The 25,715-nt window shown below is 40.8% G+C and overlaps 1 protein-coding gene across 1 annotated transcript in view; it reads right to left on the bottom strand.

Annotated features, from left to right (window-relative positions):
- Positions 1-4,582: 4,582 nt before the first annotated feature.
- PROSER2 (proline and serine rich 2) overlaps positions 4,583-25,715 on the bottom strand; it is a 42,489-nt gene continuing 21,356 nt past the window's right edge. Inside the window, exons 2-4 of the mRNA XM_077469154.1 lie at positions 25,020-25,199; positions 12,677-12,899; positions 4,583-10,911 (exon numbers count right to left, since the gene is read on the bottom strand). Of these exons, the coding sequence (XP_077325280.1) occupies positions 9,254-10,911; positions 12,677-12,899; positions 25,020-25,151 (2,013 nt within the window). The 5' untranslated portion in view covers positions 25,152-25,199 and the 3' untranslated portion in view covers positions 4,583-9,253. The remainder of the gene's footprint in view (positions 10,912-12,676; positions 12,900-25,019; positions 25,200-25,715) is intronic.

The following is a 25,715-nucleotide window of genomic DNA, read 5'->3' as shown; positions in this document are numbered from 1 at the left end:
TATAAGCACCGCCCTCTCCATCCCAATAATGTCTGGGAGGACAACAAGGAGAGGCAGACATTCCCTTGGCACTGTAAGGGGGCCAGCAACAAATGTGTCCACAGGCAAAGGTGGACGTGGTGGTCACTCCTCAGGCAGGGCATAATTTCCTCTGTTTAGTGAGTTTGCCTGTGCTATCCAGCCACAGCATGCAGAGGAGGTGGTGGACTGGCTTTCTAAACCTCCCTTATCCTCCTCATCCTCTGTCACCCAAGCAGAGACAAGTGTGCAGTCCCCTGCAGTTGCCAGAGTGGATAAACCTGCCTCCTTGTCCACATCTATTCCTGCCAAAGCCCCAACATCAGCCATTGAAGAGTCAGCCGAGTTATTTTGACCACAGCATCAGCCACTTGCTCCTTGATGATGTCCAGCCATTACTGGATTCAGATGTTGGATCTGAGATTGAGGATGACAGGAACATGAGCCTAGAGAGAGGGAGGAACACTGGTAGACAAATCGGCATTCATGTTCCCCAAGCCACAGCGTATTGCCAAGTTGTCTCCAGTGGTAATAATGAAGATGGAGGAGATGGAGATGATGATGATGAGGTCATTGATGCAACTTGGGTGCCAGATAGAGCAGAGGAGGAAACTGAAGGTGAGGTGGCATAACCCCAAGGAGGCCGACATCAAGAAAGAGTAGAGCGCAGCCAAACTATTCCATCACATTTTTCAGCTGTTATCTCCCGGGCCACTCCCCAAAGCTCAGCTGCCTGGACCTTTTTCAGCACATCTGCAGCAGATCGCACTGTTGCTATCTGCAAACTGTGTCTCAGGCACATCAAACGTGGCAAAAACAGCAACCACTTGGGTACCACATGCCTAACAAGGCATTTAACGTCCAACTACTCAGCCCGTTGGCAAAAGCACCTAAAAGCCACACAAAAAGGGCACAAATCTGTCCATCCTCCTCCTCCTCCTTACTTCAGTCTCTCCCTGCTATACCGAGTCATTACCTCTCAACAGCCTCCACTGACAGTAATGATGGTATAGCACAGGGTGTCCCAGATCCTAGCAGCAGATCTGCCAGCAGCACACCACCAGCTGTAGAGTGTAGCTGGCAAATTTCTCTGCCCCGTCTGCTGCAGTGGAAAAAAAAATACAGTGCCTGCTATCCACATGCCCAGTGTCTAATTGCAAGCTTGTCAAAGTGGTTAGCTCTCCAACTTCTGACTTTCAGCCTGGTGGATTCTGCCCCCTTTTGTGAATTCAAACAATGTGCTGTACCACAATGGCAGGTTCCCAGTCGCCACCACTTTTCACGTAAGGCCGTTCCATCTCTCTACCATTACATAGAAGGGCATGTTCTGGCATTGTTGGGCAAGGCAGTCAGCCATAAAATCCACCTTACTACTGACACGTGGTCCAGCAAGCATGGGCAGGGACAATATATTTTATTCATAGCACACAAAGCTGCTTGCAACTCGAAAGGATGCAGGACAGGGCTCGGTGCTGCAGCTTGTTGTGCCCCCACGTCCCCATACAGCTGGTGCTGATGATGCCAGACCTGTGAGCTCTACCCCCTCCTCCTCTGCCACCTCCATGCCCTCCTCTGCAGAATTGTCCTATGAACATCAGGTACCCCCTAAGAGTTCAAAGGACTTCATGAGTCAGGCTAAAAGGTGCCATGCAGTGCTGCAGCTGGTGTGTTTAGAGGGCAGGAACCACAGCTCTGCAAGGACAGGCCCAGAGGTGGTTCACACCATGCCAGCTGGAGCCAGGAATGGTGGTGTCCAATAATGGCTCAAACCTCCTGTCAGCCCTTACACAGGGAAAGTGGACACATGCCATGCCTGGCACATGTCCTCAATTTGGTGGTACAACATTTCCTAAGTATGAACCGAGGGTTGCAAGATGTACTAAAACAGGCTACAAGAGTCTGTAGCCATTTCAGGTGGTCATACACAGCCTGTGCTCTGTTGGCTGAAATTCAGCGGGAATTCCACCTGCCCATAAACCGCCTGATTTTTCACATGCCCACCAGGTGGAACTCAACTTTAGCAATGCTGCAGTGGCTATATATGCAGCAGAGGGCCGTCAACGAGTACCTGAACCAGTACGGCAGGGCGACGGGCTCAGGCCGCCTCGGGTTTTTTTCACCATGCCAATGGCTGATCATTAAGGATGCATGCACTGTATTGTCACCATTTGAGGAAGCCACAAGGATGGCGAGCAGTGACTGCATGCATCAGTGACACAATCCCTGTTGTGTTCCTGCTGGAGCAGACTCTGTGTGGCATTATGGACAGGGCACTGGAGGCAGAGCAGCACTTTATCCAGAAACCATCATTCCTAGGTCATAGAACACACAGGAGGAGAGAGGGGAGGAGGATGAGGAGGAGGATTCTGGCATTTCATAGGCTTCGAAGAAGAGGAAGACATGCATCAATCTATAAGCGATGGCTTTCCAACCCCAGGTCCCTTAGGAGTAGTACATGGCTGGGAGGAGGAAGTTCCAGATGCTGTCATGCCAAGTGACCCAGAGGAGTCTGCTTCTCAAGCCTTGGCAAATTTAAGCACATGGGCAACCTCATGCTTCAAAGCCTGCGAAAGGATCCAAGAATACGTGGCATAAAGGAGAAGGATGAGTACTGGTTGGCAACCCTCCTTGACCACCATTATAAGGGCAAGGACTCAAAATTCATCCTGTCCCCACAGAGAGTGCAGAAGATAAAATCTCTTGAGGACATGTTAAAGGGAATTTTATTGAACGTTTTTCCTGACTCCAGTAGGTTACAGTGTGGTGGAAAACATTGTTTTGAGTCTTCTGTTGGTCAAGAGAGGAGCGTTGGAGAAGGCGTCCGCCAAAGTGAGCCGTTTCGGAATTTTTTTAGTCCTCGCCGCCCAGGGCTGTCAGCTTCCACATCCCATTGGCAGTGTCTGCATCACATGGTGGACGATTACCTCGGGGCCAAAACAGAGATGGAGAGCTTTCCAGCTGACGATCCACTGACTTACTGGGTCATGAGAATAGACCACTGGCCAGAACTTGCCCAGTATGCTATTGAGTTGTTGGGCTGCCTGCATCTAGCGTGCTTTCAGAACAGGCATTCAGTGCTGCAGGAGGTTTTGCTACTGATCATAGAACTCATCGGTCCACAGACTCCGTGGACTGTTTGACTTTTATAAAAATTAATCAGTTCTGGATTACCAGCTATGAAGCCCCTGATGCCGATGTCACTGATTAAGTCGAGAGCCCATTTCTCGTTTGTTCGTACTGAGAAAATGTATGACATGTATCTTCTCCCTGTTTTATACCCAAACACACCCCTACGTGGGTGATATTTTATCTTAATGTTACTCCCTATTTAACAATAAAGCTTTTTCAAACTTCAAAAAAAAAAAAAATGAACACCCACAAAGCTAGGCAGCCTTGAAGTCCTGCAGAGATTCCACATACCAATAAGACTTATTTCTCAGTAGGAACAAACGAGAAATGGGCTCTCAACTTCATGTATGAAAGGTTAGAAGGATAACTTAATGCATGAAGCACATTCGTGGTATACACTGCGAATTGCAAGACTTCAGATGTAGGTCGCCTAACTGCGCAGGCACCCCCAATGGGAACAAACTGTGCATCGAGCCATCAGGCGATCCATTAAATGGTTGCTGAAAGTACCAGTATATACCGACGGGTGTTCAATCATTTCATCTGGAAGAATGTTTTTGGTATAGGTTTCATGGGCACAATTAACACCCAAAGACCAATTTTTTCTGCACCTGTTTGACAGGTGCATATCATTGCAATTATTTACAGCAAGGCCAATTGTTGCTTTCATCAAGATTACTTCTATAGGGTTACGGTGGGAAGGCGTCCGTAACACCCGTTACTTCTATCCAAAGTCAAAAGTGACTCCAAAATGTATCCAAAAAATCTTTAATCTTGTTCCCAGTGGGAACATTGTGGCCTCATCATTCACACTGGCTCCCCAGCTGTTGTGAGCAAAATAAAGGCAGCTTGCAGGAAAATGTAATTTTTTTAGGCTTTATAAATGCAATTATTGCTGCAGCAGATTCTAGACATGGTAAAGATTTGCTACTTTACAGGTAGACTAAGGGGACCCATCCCCCCCCCCCCCCGGCCTATATTAGGAGGATTTTTTTATTTTTATACTTTCACTTAAAACCTTTTTTTTATTGATACATGTCCCCCAGGGCAGGACTCGGACCCCTATAACCATTGTATGCCCAATTACTTGCATATAAGCGTTCAAAATGGGCAGTTTTGATTTTTGACGTTCGGGTCCCATTGACTTTAATGGGGTTCGTTATTTGGGTCTGAACTTTCGTGTTTGGAAGTTCTGGTGCGAACCGAACAGGGGTCTGTTCGGCCCATCCCTAATAAAGAGGTCTTTGATTCCAATTGAGAGACAGTTGGGAGCTAAATGATCACCTGCCATTATGGTATGGATATAAACAGCTACTGTACACTACACCCTGTGACTTCTTGAATTTTGATACTGTCAGATTGATTTGCATGCCACATGTACAAAATAACTCAAGAACATGTGATGGATGTTTAAATAACAGAAACCAGAGACATATAAGAAGACAAAAAGTATTTATTAATAGAAACAAAGATGGTTGATGTAACAGCAATACCATATAGGTTTCATATAACCAAATATAATGGCATACAGCAAAATGTTGTTGGCTATACCAAGCATTTGGAATGCTAGCTATGCACAGCCAGAAACTAGGCCAATCGGAAAATCATAATAAAAAATTCTGTGTATACTGGTACATACCACTATTGATAGTGTAAAAAAAAGTGAAAGCTGTATAAAAATAAAAACCGCTAATTAGATATGCCTAGAACAAACTAGGAATAACGAAAGATCTCCAGCACTTCGTTACCAGTTAAATATCAGTTAAAGATGATGATGACATTAAAAATAATAATTACAGTATATAGAGTCCTTTGATAAATGCATAAAATAATGTTCAGAAGTTTAATAAAAAAAAAGGTTTGTCACAATCTTAACATATTACAAAATATGCATTGCAATTAAATATGTTTTGCACAAAATGCACCAGAAAGGATATATCCCTGGATATATGAAATTTCGATTCTGATGGATACAGATGAAAAACTGGAATTTGTGTATGGCAACAAGATGGCATTTGGAAAATTAAACAACCTGGCTGAATAACATGAGCAGCGGCTTCATTTCCATAATCCAACAACCGCTTTACCTTTTTCCTGAAAAAAAAAACCCTCTAGAATAAAGTGAACCTGTGCCCAGACTTTACATACTAAAATATTTACATATTCTAAACAAGCACTTAAAAACTATTTTCACATGGCCGGTCCGCCCAGCAGACTCCGCTTTGCTCAGCGGGGGATCGATCTGCTGAGCAGGCGCACGACAGGTCCGTCTCCGCTCACGGTGCTGAGATGGACCTGTCAGAGTCTCGCTCTCCTCTATGGGGAGATCGGATGAAAACGGACCGACTGTCCGTTTTTCATCCAATCCGATAGATGGAGGGAAAATAGCATCACCATCCGTCTGGATTTCATGGACAGGATCGGATCAAACAGCAGTGGGTGTCAGTGGACATGTCACTGCTGACATTCGCTGATCCATAGGAGTGAATAGAGGCTATGATAAGGTCTGCCTGAAAAACTGACAGGCGATCCTGATTGTAAAGCCCTTGTGAAAGGGGTCTTAGGACCCGTTCATACCAATGCTCTGCTATAAATGCTGACTACACTTAGTTTGGTCTGTTGGAGTGCATTGTGCAGCCCATTGGAATAAATGAGCTGCCCTAATGTGTGTGTGTGTGTGTTTAACAAACAGTGGTACTGGGCTGGTGTGAATTGGTCTATAGAAACCAAGTGAAACCCAACTCCAGAGTCTTTGTTGTCATCTTTAAGGATCTTTCAGAATGATTTACGTCACAGTACATACAGCTAAAAAGGTCAGAGATGGCTGGTTTTAAAGCTCATATACTGCTTTTTTGTTTCCTGCAAAGTAAAAGCATAATATGCTATTATGTATTGCATACTAGCACATTATGTGACACTTACCTGCAAACGAAGCCTGCAATGTCCCCGCTGGAGGCCGCATTCATGTTCGCCCCTCTTCCTTCCAGGGCCACGGACATCAGCTCTGTGACTGGCCAGTCTGGCACAGAGGGCTGTTTCTTCACAGAGCATAAACCAATGACATCATCAGCGCAGTACAAAGTAAATATCTCCTAAATGGCACATTTTTAGGAGCCATTTACTGTACCTATAAGTAAGCCTTATTATAGGCTTACCTATAGGTACAACTTGAAAATGGAGGTTTACAACCTCTTTAAGGTCTATAGTTTGGGAATAGGTTCACTTTATTATGTGATGCACTGCTGCCTCATGTTAGGTGCCAGAGGGATGATTACTCCTTAGAAGTCTCAGCTAAATCTTTTGGCACACAGGATAAAGAGCGGACAGTGGCTTCTGTAGGATCTGAAGGAGTAAAGCCTAGAACAAGTGGGCCAAATGTCGGGTGGCATCGGCCAGTTCAATAGAAACTGGCGCACATTTGGCTTATGTGTACTGCTGCCGGGCAGACTTCTGTCAAAGGGGCATGACAGAAAAAGGTCTGCCAACCGACTCCTAATCAACGCTCTCAGCCAATGGCTGAGAGTGCTGGCCAAAGTGTTCTGAAAAACTGTGAGGGTTTACAACCCCTTTAAGTGCTCAGCCTAGGATCTTTCAGATGAATATATCTAAGGACTCATGTCACAGAAGCAGGATTTAATCGCCAGTTCCCTTCCACATTTTGCTTTTCTATTTATAATAGATTTCTCCTATGACTAGTATATGTTGTTAGTATTATTCTCATTCACAGTGTTTTAAGATTGGCTACAAGGGAAAAAGAAAGGAAAATGTGACCAAAATCGGCACAACATGAACTCTCCTTGTAAGCTCCATCAAAGACAGATACTAATTAGGATGAAGTCTTAATATGAGGAGTCTGAGAACACATCTTTTGAATTCATGGTTTTAAAAGGAAAGGGTGAAAGCTTTAAATTACAAAAAAGCTTATTTTATAGTGATCATTGTGTTCAAAGAGGAAAGCGTGTGAAACACCAAAGGAGATTTTGTTGATTATAGCAAAGCAAGAGCAGACTTGTACATACATGTACATCTCATTGGAGAGAATGACAATGCATCTAATATTCTACTCTGGCTATGTTTTAACCATGATATAATATATACTGTGTATGTCTTCTGAGGAAAGGATTAAATGTCATTAGTGTCCCAAGGCCGCGCTATACGCTTTAAATCAATGGCAAGGTATCAGTATCTGTATTAGATTTGACATTTTATATTCCACAACTGATATGTGAAGACAACCCTAGGCTGGGAGTAAAAAACAGTCCAGTTATTGAGTTCCAAGAAATGTGGGGCACTCACAGTCTTTTGAAAAAATGTAGTCTTTAGTATCGAAAGACTAAAAAGGTGACAGAGCATGCCCGCTAACAGTCATCTAATGTGTACAACAAGCTCTCTCAAGGTGTGTGGTTGCCTAAACTAAATAATGTATTACATAAGGCCGTGAGAGCCCTGTATTTCCATTTGTTTGTTCATATAAGCAGTGTGTGCTCATAGTTCCCTACAGGTATTGTGTCCCAGTAGATTTATGTGTATTTCCAATTAATTATTGGATCCTCAGTCACCTTGTTAGGTCATAAGCTCATACACTTCATGTTGGACTTCCTACTGGGACTATTAAGTAACCTTGACATATAAATATGCAAACCCATGTTTTGCTTGTTACCACTCTCTGCCAACTTTAACATAGAGAGAACAAATATAATGTTGTGTGTATAGATAGGTGAATATAAATATATAAAGAAACTTAGAGAAGGTTGTGAACAATTTTGATAAAATTTTACAAGAGGGCTCAAGGAGCCTGCACTCTCAAATATCTATTAGTGTTGTTATACTTTTGCTCCAGACCTGCTTGGAGGAACTATAAATGTGATATTAAAAGGATAACTGCACTTTTGTGGGAAAAAATAGCAAATATTATAGTATACACAATTACTACACAAGTTATATTATAATTAAGTGTTATTATGAACTACCTTCCTTTTCACTCTGCAGTGCTGTAATTTTCTGTAAAATGCATTGCAATATGGCAACCTGGAGGCATTCTGTACACAGATGGTGTACGGAACGCCCCCAAGAAATATAATTTCCTGTTGGTGTGATTGGCTTACTGGATTTTCCCAGACATCTGTACTAAGATACAAGTCAGATTTTGGGCATCACCTGCATCAAAAAAAGAAATTTTTTGTGAGGTATTCCCAAATGGGAAATCACGTCTAAAGGGATGCGGACCCTGACACTTCTTTCATTAGAACCCTGTAGTAACTGATTGATTATTATAAATCACTCCCGTTTACATACATTTTTCACATGGACACAGACAAACAGCTATTTCCTGAGGATAACATGTAGGGAGGTAGGCAAAAGGTAGGAACCTGCAACAAAGTTTGTCAACATCCTTTCAATGTACATAGACCTCCCAGAGTTTTTTTTACTCAACAAAAGTGATTTCAAGAAAATACTTGAATGAATATTGCGTGATTTCACTTACCATTCAAGAAGTGCTTTTTGGTGTACAGTACTTCTTGTGGAGATGTGAAATAGACTATGTAGTCTGAGAAGCAGTTTGCTGTATCAGAGCATACTGAATAAATAAAATAACAGAATACATTGCACTATTCTAAATGAAAAGCTTTTTTACGCCATATGATTTGTTGGTTCAACGCCCGTAACTATTTTAGGCCTTAACTAATCTATTAAAAAGTGGTTGGTAAATTTAGAAAAATTGCCAAAACAAAATCATTCTATGTGGCCTGCTTTACTCAGATGTAGATGAATATAGTCAGGTGTAAAATATAGTCTACACTCCGTATTAGATTTGGCTAATACAATACATAATAGATACCAAATCCTGTTTTCTGCCACTGGCTAAACAAATATACATAAAAAAAGGTTGCAAGGTAAGACTTAAGAATCAATAAGTAGAAATATTTTCCATGTACATGTTAAAGATTCTTTGGCGTAATGGTATTAATATCTTACATAAATATGTAGAACTGTGCTGTACACATTAACAATTTCCTTCAGAGACTACCAGTCTACAGTTTGCGCAGTATGTGCACTTCACATATAAATTTCAGCTATGCCCACCAAATGAAAACATAATATGATTTCACTGTCCAGACTGTCCTTTTAGTAGGCCTAGCTTTCTCAATGCATCTTTCCTAGTTTCTTCAGAAGAGTCACGTCCAGAGAACTGTACAGTAATCCCCTGAGATCTAAACCCAGTAGGTCTTGGCACCGACTGCGTTCTCTTGATTTCTTGGTGATTTGACTGCTTTTGCTCATGATTAACATATATGCTACTGTGACGCTTATTTCTATCAACATATGAAGCTGGTGTTTCTCCTTTAATAACAACAGATTTCCCCAAAGGAACAAAGGGACTGGGTTCATTCCTCAATATTTTACTGATACTCTCTTGTTCATTTGAAAGTCTCCTGCTTGATTCCTCACCCAAGACCTTTGGCAAGTGCTGACCACTCATGTGGTCTTGCTCTTCTGAAGGTATCCTTTTTGTTTCTGTAGTGAAATATTTTGAGGAGTTCTGGCCATTGTTAAAATCATGGTCATAGGAAATCTTTTTGCTTGCTTCTGGAGACCGGACCTTTATTGACACACGCGTGTTCATTTGCTCATTTGAAAGTCTGTTTGACTCTTCAGCCAAGACCTTTGGTGAATGCTGACTGCTTATGGTATCTTTCTCTATTGAAGGTACCCTTTTTGTTTCTGTAGTGAAATATTTTGAAGAGTTCTGACCATTGTTAAAATCATGGTCATAGGAAATCTTTTTGCTTGCTTCTGGAGACCGGACCTTTATTGACACACGCGTGTTCAGTTGCTCATTTGAAAGTCTCCTGTTTGATTCTTCAGCCAAGCCCTTTGGCAAATGCTGACTGCTCACGTTATCCTTCTCTATTGAAGGTACCCTTTTTGTTTCTGTAGTGAAAAATTTCGAAGAGTTCTGACTATGGACAACATGGTGCTCATTTGAAATCTTTGTATTCAATTCTGGAGTTGGGATCTTTGCCGAGAGTTGAGAATTTGCATTCACTTTCTCATTTGAAAATCTCCTCTTTATTTCTGGAGGGAAAAACTTTGGCGAGTGCTGACCATTTGATACAGGAGAGGTGCATGCACTAGTGGTCTGCATGTTAGCTTGAATTGGCATTTCTTTAACCAAGCCAAGCTTAGTGAGTGCTTCATATCTTGCTTGCTCAGAAGACACATCCCGAAATGATGTCCTCCGAATGAGTTGTTCGCTGTTTTTTCCATCAATTTCCTCTGCAAACAATGTTGGCCCATGTAAATTGGCCAGGACTTGAGCTTTTCTTTCTTGTACATTGACAGCTGCTTTAGCGATCGTTTTGTTATACTGTTTCCCTGCCAGTTTAACACTTATGTTATTTGGAAATCTGTTAAGTTTCCCATTGGGTGAACCAGGAAATACAAAATGATCGTCACCAACTGGTGAGGTAGCTACACTCTTCTTCAGTTCTGGTGATCTCTCCTCTTTGGGTGACATTGAGGACAAATGTACATTCTCTGTTTTCTTCTCGGACATCTTTTGTGCTATGATTACAGGCGTGGGAACAGCTCCATGAAATTTAGGATAGTCTATTGGTGGTTCAGAAGGAAAATGGTCCTCCACCCTCTGAATAGCGCTTGATGACATAATCACAGGTGCACTAGCAAAGCCAGTGGCAGCCAATAGCCTGGAATCGTGTTGTGTGTGTTTCTGACCATTGGTAGTTGGTCCAGAACCAGTATCTGTTGAAACACAAAATATTACAATTTAGCATATAAAACAAATTATCCAGTTAATAAAAAAATAACCAAAATGACTGGCTCATGGTAGACTAATAACAACCTGAAGATCCTTGGGTGTATGAGGTGCATAGAAATACTTAATCTAAACATCTTTGGCATGCCCTGGGTGCCCAGGGCTTCCTCCACTCACCACAACCACTGCACTTGACAAAATCACTGAGACCGGTTCCGGTTGTTAGTTTGACAACCAAAGAATGCTCTGTGTTGCAAGAATGCAAAACAGCAGTTCCTATGTAACTAAAGCTTGCAAACATGGTTTGTAAAGATTATTTTTAAACTTTTTAAGGTTTTCTGGTTCTGATATTAAAGTGGCTTAAAATTGCTAATAATTATCATCCTAATAATGCCACCAAGCCTAAAGTTAAGGTAAAATAAAACTGTTACTATAGAGCACAGGTAACGTTTTCACAGAATCAAACACTGGACTTTGCAGTCATCTTTAGGAAAGCTTAAACACACTGGTATTTGGCATAAAGTGAGTTTATTTGCAGGATACTCCTATTGCAATAAATGTATATCACTATGCTTTGGTAACGAGTCATAACTATGCATCACTCTTAGCCCTTGTACACACGGTCGGACATTCTGACAACCAAATCCGTTGGATTTTGTCCGACGGATTTTGTCCGAAACTGTTGCATACACACAAGTTGTCGGAAAATCCGATTGTACATAACGTGATGACGTTATTTCGTTATGACGGGACTACGTTCAGGCTAGTAGCCAATAGCTTTGGTCTAGGAATTTGATCTGAGCATGCGTGGCACTTTGTCCGTCGGAGTAGGCTACACATGATCGGAGTATGTCCGATCGGAGCATTTTGTCGGAAAATTTTATGGACAAGTTGGAACACTTGGTCCATCAGATACTCCAACGGAAACAGTCCGATGGAGACCACACACAGTCGGATTATCCGACAAAACGGTCCGATAGGACACATTCCGTCGGAATCTCCGACCATGTGTAGGGCTTAGTCAGTTCACGGCCAATGCACTTAGTTATCATTGGTGGCTTTTTGAGGATTAAAAGAGCATTTTTTGGCCCGGTCTGTACATATCAAACAATAAAGTAAAAAATTGAGAATTCACAATCCTGAGTCTTCCAGCTTGGGTATGCTAAAGCTGGCCATACAAAGAGCAAATTTCAGTAAGTTCCTAAAGAACTGGCTGAAATTCAATCAGTGGCCCTGTCTGCACCACTCTGCCAGGTACCCTCAAATTAAAATATGCCAGCAGCGTGGGCTATCTGACTAATAGCTACAGCAGGAGATTCATTCACCTGTGTTGTTTGGTGTAGATGGAGATATATTTGGATTTCTTTTGTTCAGCTCACAGACTGAATGAAAGAAATATATGGGTGTTTGACCAGTTTCACTCTTACTGAATCCAAGAAATAGAGGTTACTTACTAAATCAGCAGAAAATTTTCACTTTGCAAAATTCATGTTAGCTTAGTGAATAGAGTAACCGGTGTTCACTTCACTCATCCAATTGTGTGCAAGCAAAAATCCTGTATTCTTTTCACATGATTGGGTGTATCCATGAAGTGAACAGTCACGTTGCAAAGTGAACATTATTAAATCCTTTAAAAAAATGTAACCTCATAATGTCTGATATTTTGGCTGTGAGCCAAATGTCTATGAACAATGGTACCCAAGTCCATCAGAACAACATTCCGTTTACACAACCTGTGATTCAATACCATACCTGAGGAAAGTCCTTCATGATTGTGGCCCGTCTGCACCAGGTCAATTATATCATCGCTGTCAGAGTGACTATCTTCTGTTGTTCTGGATGAGTAACTACCTAAACTTGAATTGAGTAAGATTGGTGGCTCCTCATTGTCCTCCTCAAAAGCATCCAATGTTTCTTCAAAAAACATGAGGGCATTCTTCTCCTCATTTGTTAGATATTTCATGTTCTCATCGTCCTACAAAAATTGAAAGCAATTTGTAAATCAATAACATCACAGTAACAAATAGAGTATACAACTTAAATGTAGTCCTTGCATTACTTTAGATTGTTTTCTTGTAAAGGCACTGTATGTGTTTACATATAAACCACTATATAACAATTTGTTCAGGTACTTTATGTAGATATAATGGGTGGGCAGTGAAGTAACCCATAGAGTGCATAAACCAATAGTACTACATTTAAGTTTACAACTGATTATTTAAAAGCAGCATTAAACCCAATAAATACATGCAATACATAGCAACTTTTAAATTCCTAAATTGTTACTGCATTTGTTTTTTGTTTTTAGGCTTTTTTCCATTTATTTTTACCTGGTGATCCAGACATCAATGGCCCGTACACACGATCTGAATATCTTACGAAAACGGTCGTCCGAGGAAGGATCGTCCGATTTTCGGATCATGCGCACATTACTTTTGACAGCCGATCACGACCGTTCATCCGATCTTATTCGATCGGGCATGAACGATAATTTTCCTCATACGATTCCAGATCGCACAATTTTCGGTTAGTCTGTATAGTTGTCGTCCGAAAATTCAATACAAATACATTACAACACATGACATCACTTCCAATTTTTTTTTTCTATCGTACGAGAATTTTCGTGACTTAGTTATTCAATTTCTACTTGCGACTATTAGGGAACATGTGTACGGACCATAAATCTGTTATTTTTTTTAATTCCTTCAACAGACCAAGCTAAGCTACGCAGCAAAAGTGACAGTTAGAGGGTTGAGACAAACAATTTAAAGTGGAAATTAGCCCACTGGCTTAGCGGTTTTCCAAAACAGTTACATTCAAGGTATGCAATGAATGATAACTGTCACAACTGCTTGTTCTCTCAACCTACTGGTCAAGTCATCAAATGGCTGGTATAACTGATCACGTATAGTTCCATGACAGTTGCAAATCAAACAGGCTAAGGTAACAGGTTCTTTGGCTGTAAAGGATAGGAGGGTTTAGTTCCACTTTAACCTGACAGGGGTGCTTACAAAGGTCAGCTTTTATTTATTTATATAAAACATTTATACCAAAAGAAAACAAAAGTGGCTGTAAATGCTTAAAAAAAGTGTAAACTGGAGTTCAGTTTTAATTGGTTAGTCAAGTCCATCTAAATCTGCTAGATCAGCTGAACTCCTAAAGCTTCCCTGCCCATTGAAATCAATCAAAGCAAATTATAGCTAGAAATTATAATATATTCTCTGGGATTAATGATTACGCATATCAACTGCCTCCGTGAGCACACATTTTCCACCTTTATAGGTATGGCATGTTTATTTTATGCAAGCAGGGTGATCAAACACTTTCCATTAACTTGCCAGTTTGAAATGTGGCTGATCATGTCTTATGTCCTATGCGGACATGCTCCATCACACACGCTTTCCATCTGTAGGAGTAGAGATGGAAAAATGACACTGCTCAAAATGCGTGACAGAGAAGAACGAGTCTGGTAGCTGCAACATGAAGGTTTCAGCAAGGTCTATCAGAATTCAACATTACTTGAACCTTGCTAAAACCTTGTTTAGGCTACAGCCAGCACTCTCTCCAAGATCTGTATTTAAAACTCACAGGATGAAGCTAAAGAGTTCTTTAAGACTGGGTTCACACTGCAGCACACTTCGGCTCACAGCAGGAGTCTCCAGTGCGTCTCCATTCACTGTTTCAGGTCTGATTTCAGACCTGAATTGGACCAAAAGATGCACAGGACTTCTGTGCAATTTGCACCGGAGCCACTCCGGAGATATGTAAACCGGCTCCATCGAGAGACGGTCACAAATCTCTTGCTATGCGAATTGGATGCGTTGAAACTGCAATAGTGTCAACGCAACCCAAAGATTTCAAAAACTTCATGAAGTTTGTTAAAGCACACTTATATTATATTATATATATATATACACACATACACACACATGGGTAGGTTAGCAGACTAGTTAAACCTTGCCACTGACCTGGAATAAGCATGCAATCAGTGAAGTAAATCAGTGAAGTAGTCATCAGCACTGGCAGATTTAATTCTCCCCATATTTTACTGCCGAGGCTTCTAAACCCCCCTTATTCTTTACAGCCCAGGAAGCTGCCATCTTCTTGGTTATGTCTGTACTTGCCATGGTGCTGCACATGTGATAATCTATGACATCAGCCATTTGAAGGCTTGACAGTTCAGTAAAGAGCTAACATAAGCACACTGGTAATTGTAAATGCCCTTTCACATGTGTGCTAAGACTGGGTTGGGTCCCAATGCCAGACAAGGTAAAAAGCCTAATTTCCTATAAGGCCAGTTCACAACACTGCGCTGTAGTGGTATGGAGCTGAAAAAAAGTAAAGCGTGCAGTACTTTTATTCAGCGCAGCATGGTGCAACACAATTCATCACATGGCACAGCGGCCAACTGAACTTACATCACTTGTGACATTTCAATAACGTTCTGACCAAAAAGAAAAAAGTAAACAATCCAATCCCCCTGAAACTGCAGATCAGTACTGTGTTCTTCCAGCACACACCAGTGGGCATGCGGTCTGCTGGTGTGAGATAGCCCTAACAGTTACCATCTGATTCCAAGGCATATCTTGAATGTAATGGTTGAGGGAAACAAAGTCTACAAAGCAGGTACCTCTCCGGTGCTGGCATTGTCTCCCCAGCTCCTTCTGGGTGCTGGTCTTCAGCCATCTTCATTGCTGGTAGTGGGAGGACAGAACTCATACACATGTGCAGGATCCAGTCATCTTGGCAAACAGGGACTATCCTGATAATGTAAACAGAGCTGTACATGGGCAGCTCAGTTTACATGTCACAGAATACTGTGAGCAGGCAGGTAGGTGTATTTTATTGCAAAATACTTTTTTGCATTGCATGTCTCTTTTGAGATAACTAACCTGCCTGCTTGCAAGTTTTCTGTGTTGCTTTCGGTTGTCACATTTGCTTGTGCTCTCAACCGAACTGTCAACCCATCAAATGGCTGGTGTCATAACGAATTACACGTGGGTCACCATTGCAACTACAGATCAAACTGATGCAAAGGTAGCAGCTTTCTTGTGTGTAAAGGACAGGAGGGTTTAGTTTCTCTTAAAAACTGTTGATTTATTTCCTCTTTAAAGCAGAATTAAATGTAAAAAATAAAAAATTGCGAACAGGCAGGCTTTTTAATCGCAGAGGAGGCATGTCTCATTTGCAAGAAAGTACACTTACCTGCCTATTCAAAATCATCTGCGGAATGTATACTAAGCTGTGCATGCACAGCTTGGCTTACATTCCACCATACTGCCAGTGTGTCAGGATGACTGCATTCCCACACATGAATGGGAGTGATGTCATCCTATGCTAGCCAATCAAAATGGCTTAGGACTGGCGCCTGGAAGAACCTGGGGAGAAGTTGCCGATGTCGGTGGGGAATATCGCAGGCATCGGACTGCTGGAACTAAGGTTAGTATTTGTGCCTTTAGTTATGCTTTAATAAGTCTGAGCCCGCTAAAATGCAGTTTGGGGTATTACCACCCCCAATGGAGAATGAGAAGGAAGTTACACAACATGGAATTGTATGAAAAGCTGTAGGCTCATCCAGAAGCTCTGATTTTAGCACAAATTGCATTGTCTCCTGGGTACCATTAGCAGTTCAATGATTGACTAGTTGCCTGCAGTGCTCTTTAAATATGGAGACCTTGGTGGGGTTTTGTCGAATATTTAATCCATCTTTTACCTAGAAGATGAAGTAGTAACTGCTCTTTTCACAATACGCATCCATAATATGACTTAGTATGGAAATGTAAACCCATCAAATGCATGTTCAAATTAAATTGGCATTGGGAAGCCAGGGGGGACTGATGTAGGGTAATTGGCCAGTCCGCTCAGCCACCCATGACATGTACAGCGCTGTGCTAATTAGTGGCTAAGGTTACAAATTCCTTTTAAGTTTTCGTTAGTATTCTAGGAACTGTACTTGTATCACGTACACAAACATTTACAGTCTTCACTGCCACTTATACGCAAATTCCATGCACAGGCAAACAACAATGACATAGCTAACAAATGAGACTCATTATTCAGCTTATGAGTAAGTTACTGTTTACAAAACAGCTTTACCGAAATGACTGCTTCTGAGAGGCATGGAAACTCGTAAGGAAATTAATGGTTAACTTTATTTTAATGGGATCTACGTTCTCGCATAGCAGTACTGACCTTCTACGTTTTTGATTATAACTTTGTAGAAAGACACAGGGGCTGCTGTATACAAAGCGATATATATCACTGAAAACGTCCTATTTTACCTTATTCAAACCTAACTATTCCCCAATAAAATTCCAGAGCCATTATTTGCTTTATTTAAAGCAGTACTAAAAAAAATAAAAAAAATAAAATAATGTAATATATCGTAGTTTAGCAATCCTTAAAGTGTATCTATGGTCAATATGTAGACTCATATATTCATTTCCACATTGCATTTCAATTATTTCTAGCCTATTCCTATTACTCTGAAGGATCTTGAAGTTTGTAAAGTTACTTTGTGAAGATCCCTACACATTTACCTCCCCAAATTCTGTGAAGCACTGGTGTGTCACACATTTCACCGAGCCTACCTTCTAAACTACAGAGGTGCTAAGAGGAGGCGTTTCAGGAGGCGGAGTCAGTACAGCAATCACTGCTTCCAGGCAGCAAGGTACCATGGGATATGTAGTCCTTAGAAATTGAAAGTAAACAGCAGAGGAAGCTGCACTGCATGCAGGGAACAGCTCTTTCTGTATAAAGAGCTATACTCTGGGGATGATCTTTCTCCCATAGGCCGACGGGACTATACCTCACTGGATATTCCACCAGTACATCTCTGTATAGTCTAATTACAAGATATATGAAAAGTATATAAAATTGAAATCTCAAAAAAGAATCATGTACATTTAAGAGGTCCTGAAGCAGCGATCATTTCCACGAAACACGTTGACCCTAGTTCTTTATCTTGACAAACAGCTATACATGTTTGTAGTGGATAATGTTTTGTGGGAACCGGTTTGCAAGCCACACATTCTTAAAATAAAAATGTTGTACATATTTTTTCTTACAGAAGTGTACTTGTGTGATCACTGGAGGGGTATTTAAAATCATACTACCTACCTTTTGTTGCAATATAGGAACCCAGGGAGTGGTGGAAAGGGATGGCCAGCAGACAGGCAGAAGTCACAACATGAGCTTATATTGGACTGTTTGTATTGTTATTACAATGCTGATGTCAAGCGAAATTGAAGTTCCACTGTAACAGACAAACAGCGAGCAGCCAGGCTTTTATTGCAGAAGAGGCATGCAATGTCTTTACCTGTCTGCCCACGGTCTTCTCCGATGCTGTAAACCGTCTTGCACAGCTCAGCTTACAACACCGGGCTGAGCTCTGTGTGCTGGGATGAGTGGTGTTTGCACATGTGCAGGAGTGACGTTATTCCCCCACACAACAATGAAGGGGCCCAAAGATCTACACACAGAATAGGATAAGGGAGCATTGGTAAGCTAAGTTTAACCCTTTTAGTAATTTATAAAGTGAAAGTGTATGCTGTGACCATGGAACACCTTCAATTGTGATGGCTGTTTTCTTCCTTTCTTCCACTGCACCAGAGGAGCAACAGAGACACCTTTGGGCAGCAGCATTGTCAGTCGGAGAGGGGAGTGTTAAGCCTAGTACACATGGGCAAATGTCAGACGGCATCGGCCGATTCAAAGGAGACCGGTCAACATTCGGCCCATGTGTACTGGAGCCGGTCCAACAGAAGCCACTCGTATGGCTGAGAGCACTGACCAGAGAGTTCTGTCAGAACCCAATGGCACAGCAGGGGAGACCACTGTACTGATGTTGAAAAGTTAGCTCAGCGGCTTCTCCTGAGCCGTCAGGTTTTTTTTCTCGTTCAGCCTTGCTGGGTTGAATGGGAAAAAACCCCCAAAAAAGATTAGTGTGTACGAGGCTTAAGGACTAGCAAACAGATGTACTTGGCTAGCAAATAAAAACTGAACTCCAGCTAACACTTTATAAGCAGTTAAAGCAACGTTTTTATTTTCCCTTTTGGGATAAAAGTTTTACATAAATAAAAACTGACCATTGTTAGCACCCCTGTCAGTGGTAAATGGTTTGTGTCAACCCTCTAACTGCCACTTATGTTGGACAGCTTGGTCTGTAATGCCCCGTACACACGATCAGAAATCCCACCAGCAAAAGTCTAATGAGAGCTTTTGGTTGGAAATTCCGACCATGTGTATGCTCCATCGGACTTTTGCTGGCCCACCAGCAAAAGATTGTGAGCAGGTTCTGTTTTTCTGATCGTCTGTAGCAATTCCAACGCGCAAAATTCCTACGCATGCTCGGAAACAATTTGACGCATGCTCAGAAGCATTGAACTTAATTTTCTCGGCTCGTCGTAATGTTGTACGTCATCGCGTTCTTGACAGTCGAAAGATCAGAGAACTTGTGTGATCTTGTATATGCAAGACGAAAACTTTGATCCTGTCTACGCGGCATAAGAGGAAGTTGAAAAATAGATAATATTTTCTGGATATGTTATATTTTCAATAAAAATCTTTTTGGAAATAAATAAATAAATAAATAACAGACTTACTGGCCAGATAAAAATAATAGAAAAAGCCCAATAAAAAAGGAAACAAATGCAGACACCACATTTAAAAATGGTAAGCTGCAATTCAGTATATACATTTTGTGTTTTGGGGTTTAATACTACTTTAAACCTAACTCTATAAAGCCGGCCTTACACATAGAGATTTCTTTTGTTCAACATTTAGGCTGAACAAAAGAAATCTGACAGATTCCTCCCCCAACCAAGCTAACAGCGCAGACGGCCAAAATTCTACTGCCAAGCTATTGTATTTTTACAGCTGGTACCACAGGCTGTAAGAATACCCGAACCATGCATGCAACTGATTGGCTACTGGCCCCGTTAAGCTGACAGCTTTCCAACAGGCTACTTCAACAAAAAAAAAACAAGACTGAACATTCAACTTTTATTGAACAAAACGGTGCTAGAAGGTCCATACACTGCTTGAATTTTCTCAGAGCCAGCAAAACAAAACAAGCAAACGTGAAAGCAACATTTCCAATAGAGCGCGCTTTTCTGGCGCTTTTTGCTAATTTTGTGGTTTATCTGGAGAGATGTGCCTTCCGTCCAGCACTTTCCTGTCACCTTCTCACCCAAAGTCACGGAAACAAATAATGAAGCTTTAGGCAGCACGTTGGACACGGGCAATGCCTGTTTTGGATTCCTAATTGACAGTTAGGAAATACTGAATGTATGGCCTGAGTGTGACATGATTGTTCGAATCCTTGTATCCATGGAAACCGCACATGTCATGTCCTGTTAAAGCTCGGAGTGAAGCAGTGATTGCTATAAATAAGCTAATTACTACCATCTAGCCCTAAGACTTTTTTTGCAGCTCATTAATTGACATTTTTTCCCTCAACATTTGGAAATATTATAATGAGGAAATTAAACCTAAAATTTTAATTAAAAGTTAAAATTAAACCTAAATTCCTTAAGAGTTATATTTGTATGCAAAAATTTTATTTTTTATTTTTTATTTTTTGGTAATTCAACAAACGAAAAAGGACTGAAAATGAGTGATTAATTCTGGCACTGGGATATAGGATTCTCGAAGCAGCCCTTGAAATCATGTATCAATCATCTTTCAAATCATGCATTATCATGTAGTGTGCTGCAACGCATGTGTGTGGGACCTGTGTTGCTTTAGTGAGTTGAGGGGGGACATTTAAATTGATGGCACTGCAATGTGCTAATTCACATATTGCATGTTAATGCAATACACTGCAGTGGAGAATTGGAAATGGGCCCTATATGTAATATAACATTCACTTGGGTCATTTGGTCATTCTGCATTAGCCAAACCCATAGAGCATTGCAAAAATCTACAAAATTTGAAGTTAAGAGTATATATTTAAAACACTGTTGGTGTTCCTAGATACATAAAGAAAGAGCTAATATATTTTAAAAGCACGATTAAAACGTTACTAAACCCAGGACCCTGCGTTCACTATATGGGGTTTCCTACAGTACACATGGAAGTGCAATTATTTTAGTAAATATAAACTGCTTTTCTAATCAGCCGTATATAGCACTCTTGTCACTTCTATCAGTGTCTGGTGAAAGCTTGCAGGAGGATTTTTACATTCTCCCCTGATTGTTTTATGAGGATGCAGGACCCCTGTCTCTCTGTCTGGGCAGTGCTAATTGGCCCTGTGCTGATCACATGCACTCTCCCAAGAAAAAAAAAAAAAAACTCTAGCAATACACACCAAACTGAGCATGTGCAACTTGCCCCCAAGGCTCCGTTCTATCAGCAGATGGATTTTGGACAAAGAAGTGGAGCATCAGAGAAGACAGGATCAAACAAACCTTTTTACACAATGCTGAGAATTAACCCCTTAGGTTTCACAGTGAGAATAACAAGCATACTTTACTGCATACAGGCATACCCCAATTTTAAGTACACAATGGGGTTTATTTACTAAAGCTGGAAAGTGCAAAATCAGGCTCACTTCTGCATAGAAGCCAATGTGCTTCTAACCCCAGCTTGTTCAATTAAGCTTTGGTAATAAAACCTGGAAGTTCATTGGTTTCTATGCAGAAGTGAGCCTGATTTTGCACTTTTCTGCTTTAGTAAATAAAACCCCATTGTGTACTTAAAAGTGGGGTATGCCTGTATACAGCCTGATTTTTAACACTTTAACTTTTAGAGCAGGAGTTTCCAACCTTTTGACTTTCCTGAACCAAATTGGAAGAAGTGGAATGGTCTTGGGCCACACATAAAATACACCAACAACAAGGATAGCTGATGAGCAGAAAACATTGGGCAACAATTACCGATACAGATAATGTAGCTGTTAATTAAAAAAGGACAACAAAGCTAGTGCGATATTTTACATTGTTTTTGATAGACGAACGCATCAATATCTGGTTGAATGGATGTAGTAACAGTTTTAATGAATTCTCAAGGTGCTCATCAGATATTTTGGTTCGGATTCCCTTTGTGTGCTTCATCTTTGAAAATAGTTGCTCACAAATATAGGTGCTTTCAAAAACTGATCGCATGATTAATGTGTGATTGTGAAGAGTGGGATATTTATCTTAGGCAAGATATAACTTATAAAAGTCCAGTAAACAGACACTGTTAAATTTTTCGTCAAGCACATTTTTACAAAATATCAAAAATAAAAAAACTTTTAAGTAGGTGTACAATTTTGTGTTGGGGAGTATTCATAGCCATCTTGGGCCGCAGGTTGGGCATTCCTGCTTTATAGTATTAGCACTTAAAATAGAATTAAAAGTAAGCACCTGATGTATGACCAGGTTGCTTTAAAAGTAAATATCTGTAAGCAATAGGACATAGTAACATACATAGGAATAATTTCTGCCACTATATCACAAAGATCATATATCATACACTAGAGGATGACTGGCTACAGGGGTCAACTACAGCACACCCCCTAAAATTTAGTAGTAAAATAGAGAAGAGGAAATTGGGGATGGGATTTTTCAAGTGCTAATAAGAATGCTAACTAATTGAAACCGTTGTTTGTAAAGGAAAAAACAAACAAAAACAAAAAGAACCCCATATCGTTTATTATTCTTTTTAGTCTTAAGCCCCATACACACTATCAGATTTTCTGCTGATTTTTTCCTTCAGATTTACCAAAAACAAATAAATATGAGGTCAAACCTTAGGAGTTTCAATTTGTGTGCAATCAGGCAGGCCCTTGCACTACATGGTTTTGGTAAATCTGAAGGAAAAAATCTGCAGAAAACTGATAGTGTGTATGGGGCTTTAGACCTGGTTCACACCTATGCATTTTTAGTGCATTTTTGAGTTCTGCAAAAACACACTACAGACCATTTAACATGGCTACCTGTGGATCACGTTCACATCTGTGCATTTTATGGAAAGGGCCAGGGACATTTTTTTCTGTTTTTTGGCTCCACAGACTTTAATGGATCAAAAACGTGTATCGAAAGATGCAAAATACCCCCAAGTAGGCTATCCCTAGTTCAGTCCATCATGAACGCTGCTTCCAGGCTCATCCACCTTACAAACCGCTCAGCGTCTGCTATACCCCTCTGCCAATCCCTCCATTGGCTGCCACTCAACCAATGAATTCAATTCAAGATACTAACAATAACTTACAAAGCCATCAGCAACCTGGCACCCAGCTACATCACTAACCTAGTCTCAAAATACCAATCTAATCGTCCTCTTCGCTCCTCCCAAGACCTCCTGCTCTCCAACTCCCTTGTCACCTCATCCCATGCTCTCCTTCAGGACTTCTCCAGAGCCTCTCCCATCTGGAGTGCTCTACCCCAATCTGTCCGACTTTCTCCTACTTTATCCACTTTCAGACGATCCCTGAAAACTCATCTCTTCAAAGAAGCCTATCTGGCCCCCACCTAACAACTGTACATTTATTTTCTCCATCAGCACATCCCCCACAGTTATTACCTCTTGTATCTCTTGACCTTCCCTTAGATTGTAAGCTCTAAGGAGCAGGGCCCTCTGATTCCTACTGTATTAAAGTGGATTGTATTTGTACTGTCTACCCTCAAGTTGTGAAACTGTTGGCGCTAAGAATAATAATAATAATAATAATAATAATAATAATAATAATAATAATAAAATGCACCTAGAATATGCAAACTGCAATCTGTATAGATGTGAACCAGGCCTAAAACAAACAATGAAAAGATATGTTTTTACAAACAATGGTTTAAATTAGTTATGACTCTAAGTAGCACCTGAAAGATCCCATGTTTTTCTTTTTTGCAACTGGAAAACAGGATATATCAGATGTTATATATGGTCCCTCGAAAAACAAATCCAGTACTAGCGGTATCTATAGAGTGACCCCCCTGCCCCTATGCATAGGCTGCACATGAACAGATGGGGGTTGATTTACTAAAGGCAAAAAGACTGTGCACTTTGCAAGAGCATTTGCTACAAAGCTTAGTATATGAAGGGAGAGGCTCTGCTAACTTCCATCATCCAATCATGTGCAAGAAGAAATGCTATTTTTTTATGTTCCTTGCACGCGATTGGGTAGCCTTTGCAAAATGAAGCTTCATCTCATTTACTAAAGCTCTGATACAACTGCACTCGCACAATATTGTTGCCTTTAGTAAATCAAGCCCATGGCTTCATAATGTACATATATTATTTGTAATGTGACAATTCTTTTTTTAAGACCCTGGCAGCCAGCACAAATAAGTGTAGTTGGATCATGCCTGACCTCTAATATCTAAACAGCAGATAAACAACATAAAACGCCTACAGATTTTTGGTTGATTATTTGTCACCTGAGAATTGTACAGCATGGCCTTTTATAGATATTTTGAAAATGCCAATTCTTGGGAAGAGTAAACGATGAAGCTGACCTTCGCTTATTGGTAAACTGGGCTTTGTAACCTTTTTTATTATGAGCTTTAGCAGCTTATCCTCTGAAATCTCTTTAATTTGGCCATATGGCACTTCAGGGAAATTGTATTCTGAAGAGCAGGTAAAGAAAATTGTGCGTTTTTATACAGGACAGGGCAGGTCAACGCACACCTAACCTAACTGGAGTACCTGCTTTACAAGAGAGCATTATATTTTTTCATCTACGTCTTTGTTTAAACCTTTTTATTTTGAAGATATGGCAGGATATAATATTATCTTTGTGCTTGTTGCTATATTTGTTTTATGTTCCGGATGAAAAACAGACCCAAATTTTAGAAGCAATTCCATGCACAAATTCAAAAAAGACCGACATTTTTTACAAACGTTTGTTAAAAATAACAGTAAGTTAAACCAGTGTTTCTCAACTCCAGTCCTCAAGACGCCCCAACAGCTCATGTTTTCAGGATTTCCCTCAGATGAAATGGCTGTGGTAATTACTAATTCAGTGAAACTGATCAAATCACCTGTGCAAAATAATGGAGTGCCTGAAAACATGACCTGTTGGGGCACCTTGAGGACTGGAGTTGAGAAACACTGGAGTTAAACACATAACCAATCATGACCTAAATGTATATTGTTTCAGATATAAAGGACTTACCATATTGAAGCTCCTGGTTCTGGAATGGTGACTGCCTTGACTATCAAAACTTCCATTTCGGTCAAAGTCACTACGGTTATGGAACTCAGATTCCATACTTGAAGAACTCAACTTTAAGAAGTTGCTTGGCATTCTCACAATTGTGAACTTCTATCAGAGACTCAGAATCATACCCAATCACTACGAAAAGAAAAAGAGTAAACAATATGTCTTAAAGGTTTGGCCCACAATTAAGCACGTACATAAATAATACTATTATGCAACATATTAAAGTATCAATTACACAACATGGATGTCTTTGTGGAATCCAGTTCTATTGTTTTGTACCTTCACTACATCAACAACTTTATTTAAAGAAATTAAGGGCAAAGCCCCCCCCCCTTGGAACCTATGTTGCCAGTGCTCCCCTGCCTCACCTGTTTCCATTGTAGCCAGCAGCAATAACCAGTGCTTGGAAGTATGGGAGAATATGTAACCTTCACCCATGTGAAGAGTGCTTGGGTCTAGCAGCCAATTTCTAGGCCTGAGTACTGTCGTATAACCAAGGGAGTGATGCCCCCATTTCCTTTAGTGTATGAGATCAGTTGCCACTGGGGCTTTTGATGCTGACCTTGACAGAGGGAGAAGAGGCAGAGGAACAGGCTTAAGTGAGTAACAGTGGGTTGGGAGACCCAATTGCCCACATTCTCACTTTGA

The sequence above is a fragment of the Lithobates pipiens genome, unplaced genomic scaffold (assembly GCF_037356315.1).
Source record: "Lithobates pipiens isolate NorthernLeopardFrog02 unplaced genomic scaffold, aLitPip1_a1.2 Scaffold_8, whole genome shotgun sequence".
Classification (NCBI taxonomy): domain Eukaryota; kingdom Metazoa; phylum Chordata; class Amphibia; order Anura; family Ranidae; genus Lithobates; species Lithobates pipiens.
The sequence above is the reverse complement of the archived record's forward strand: the minus strand, read 5'-3'. Positions and strand labels throughout refer to the sequence as shown.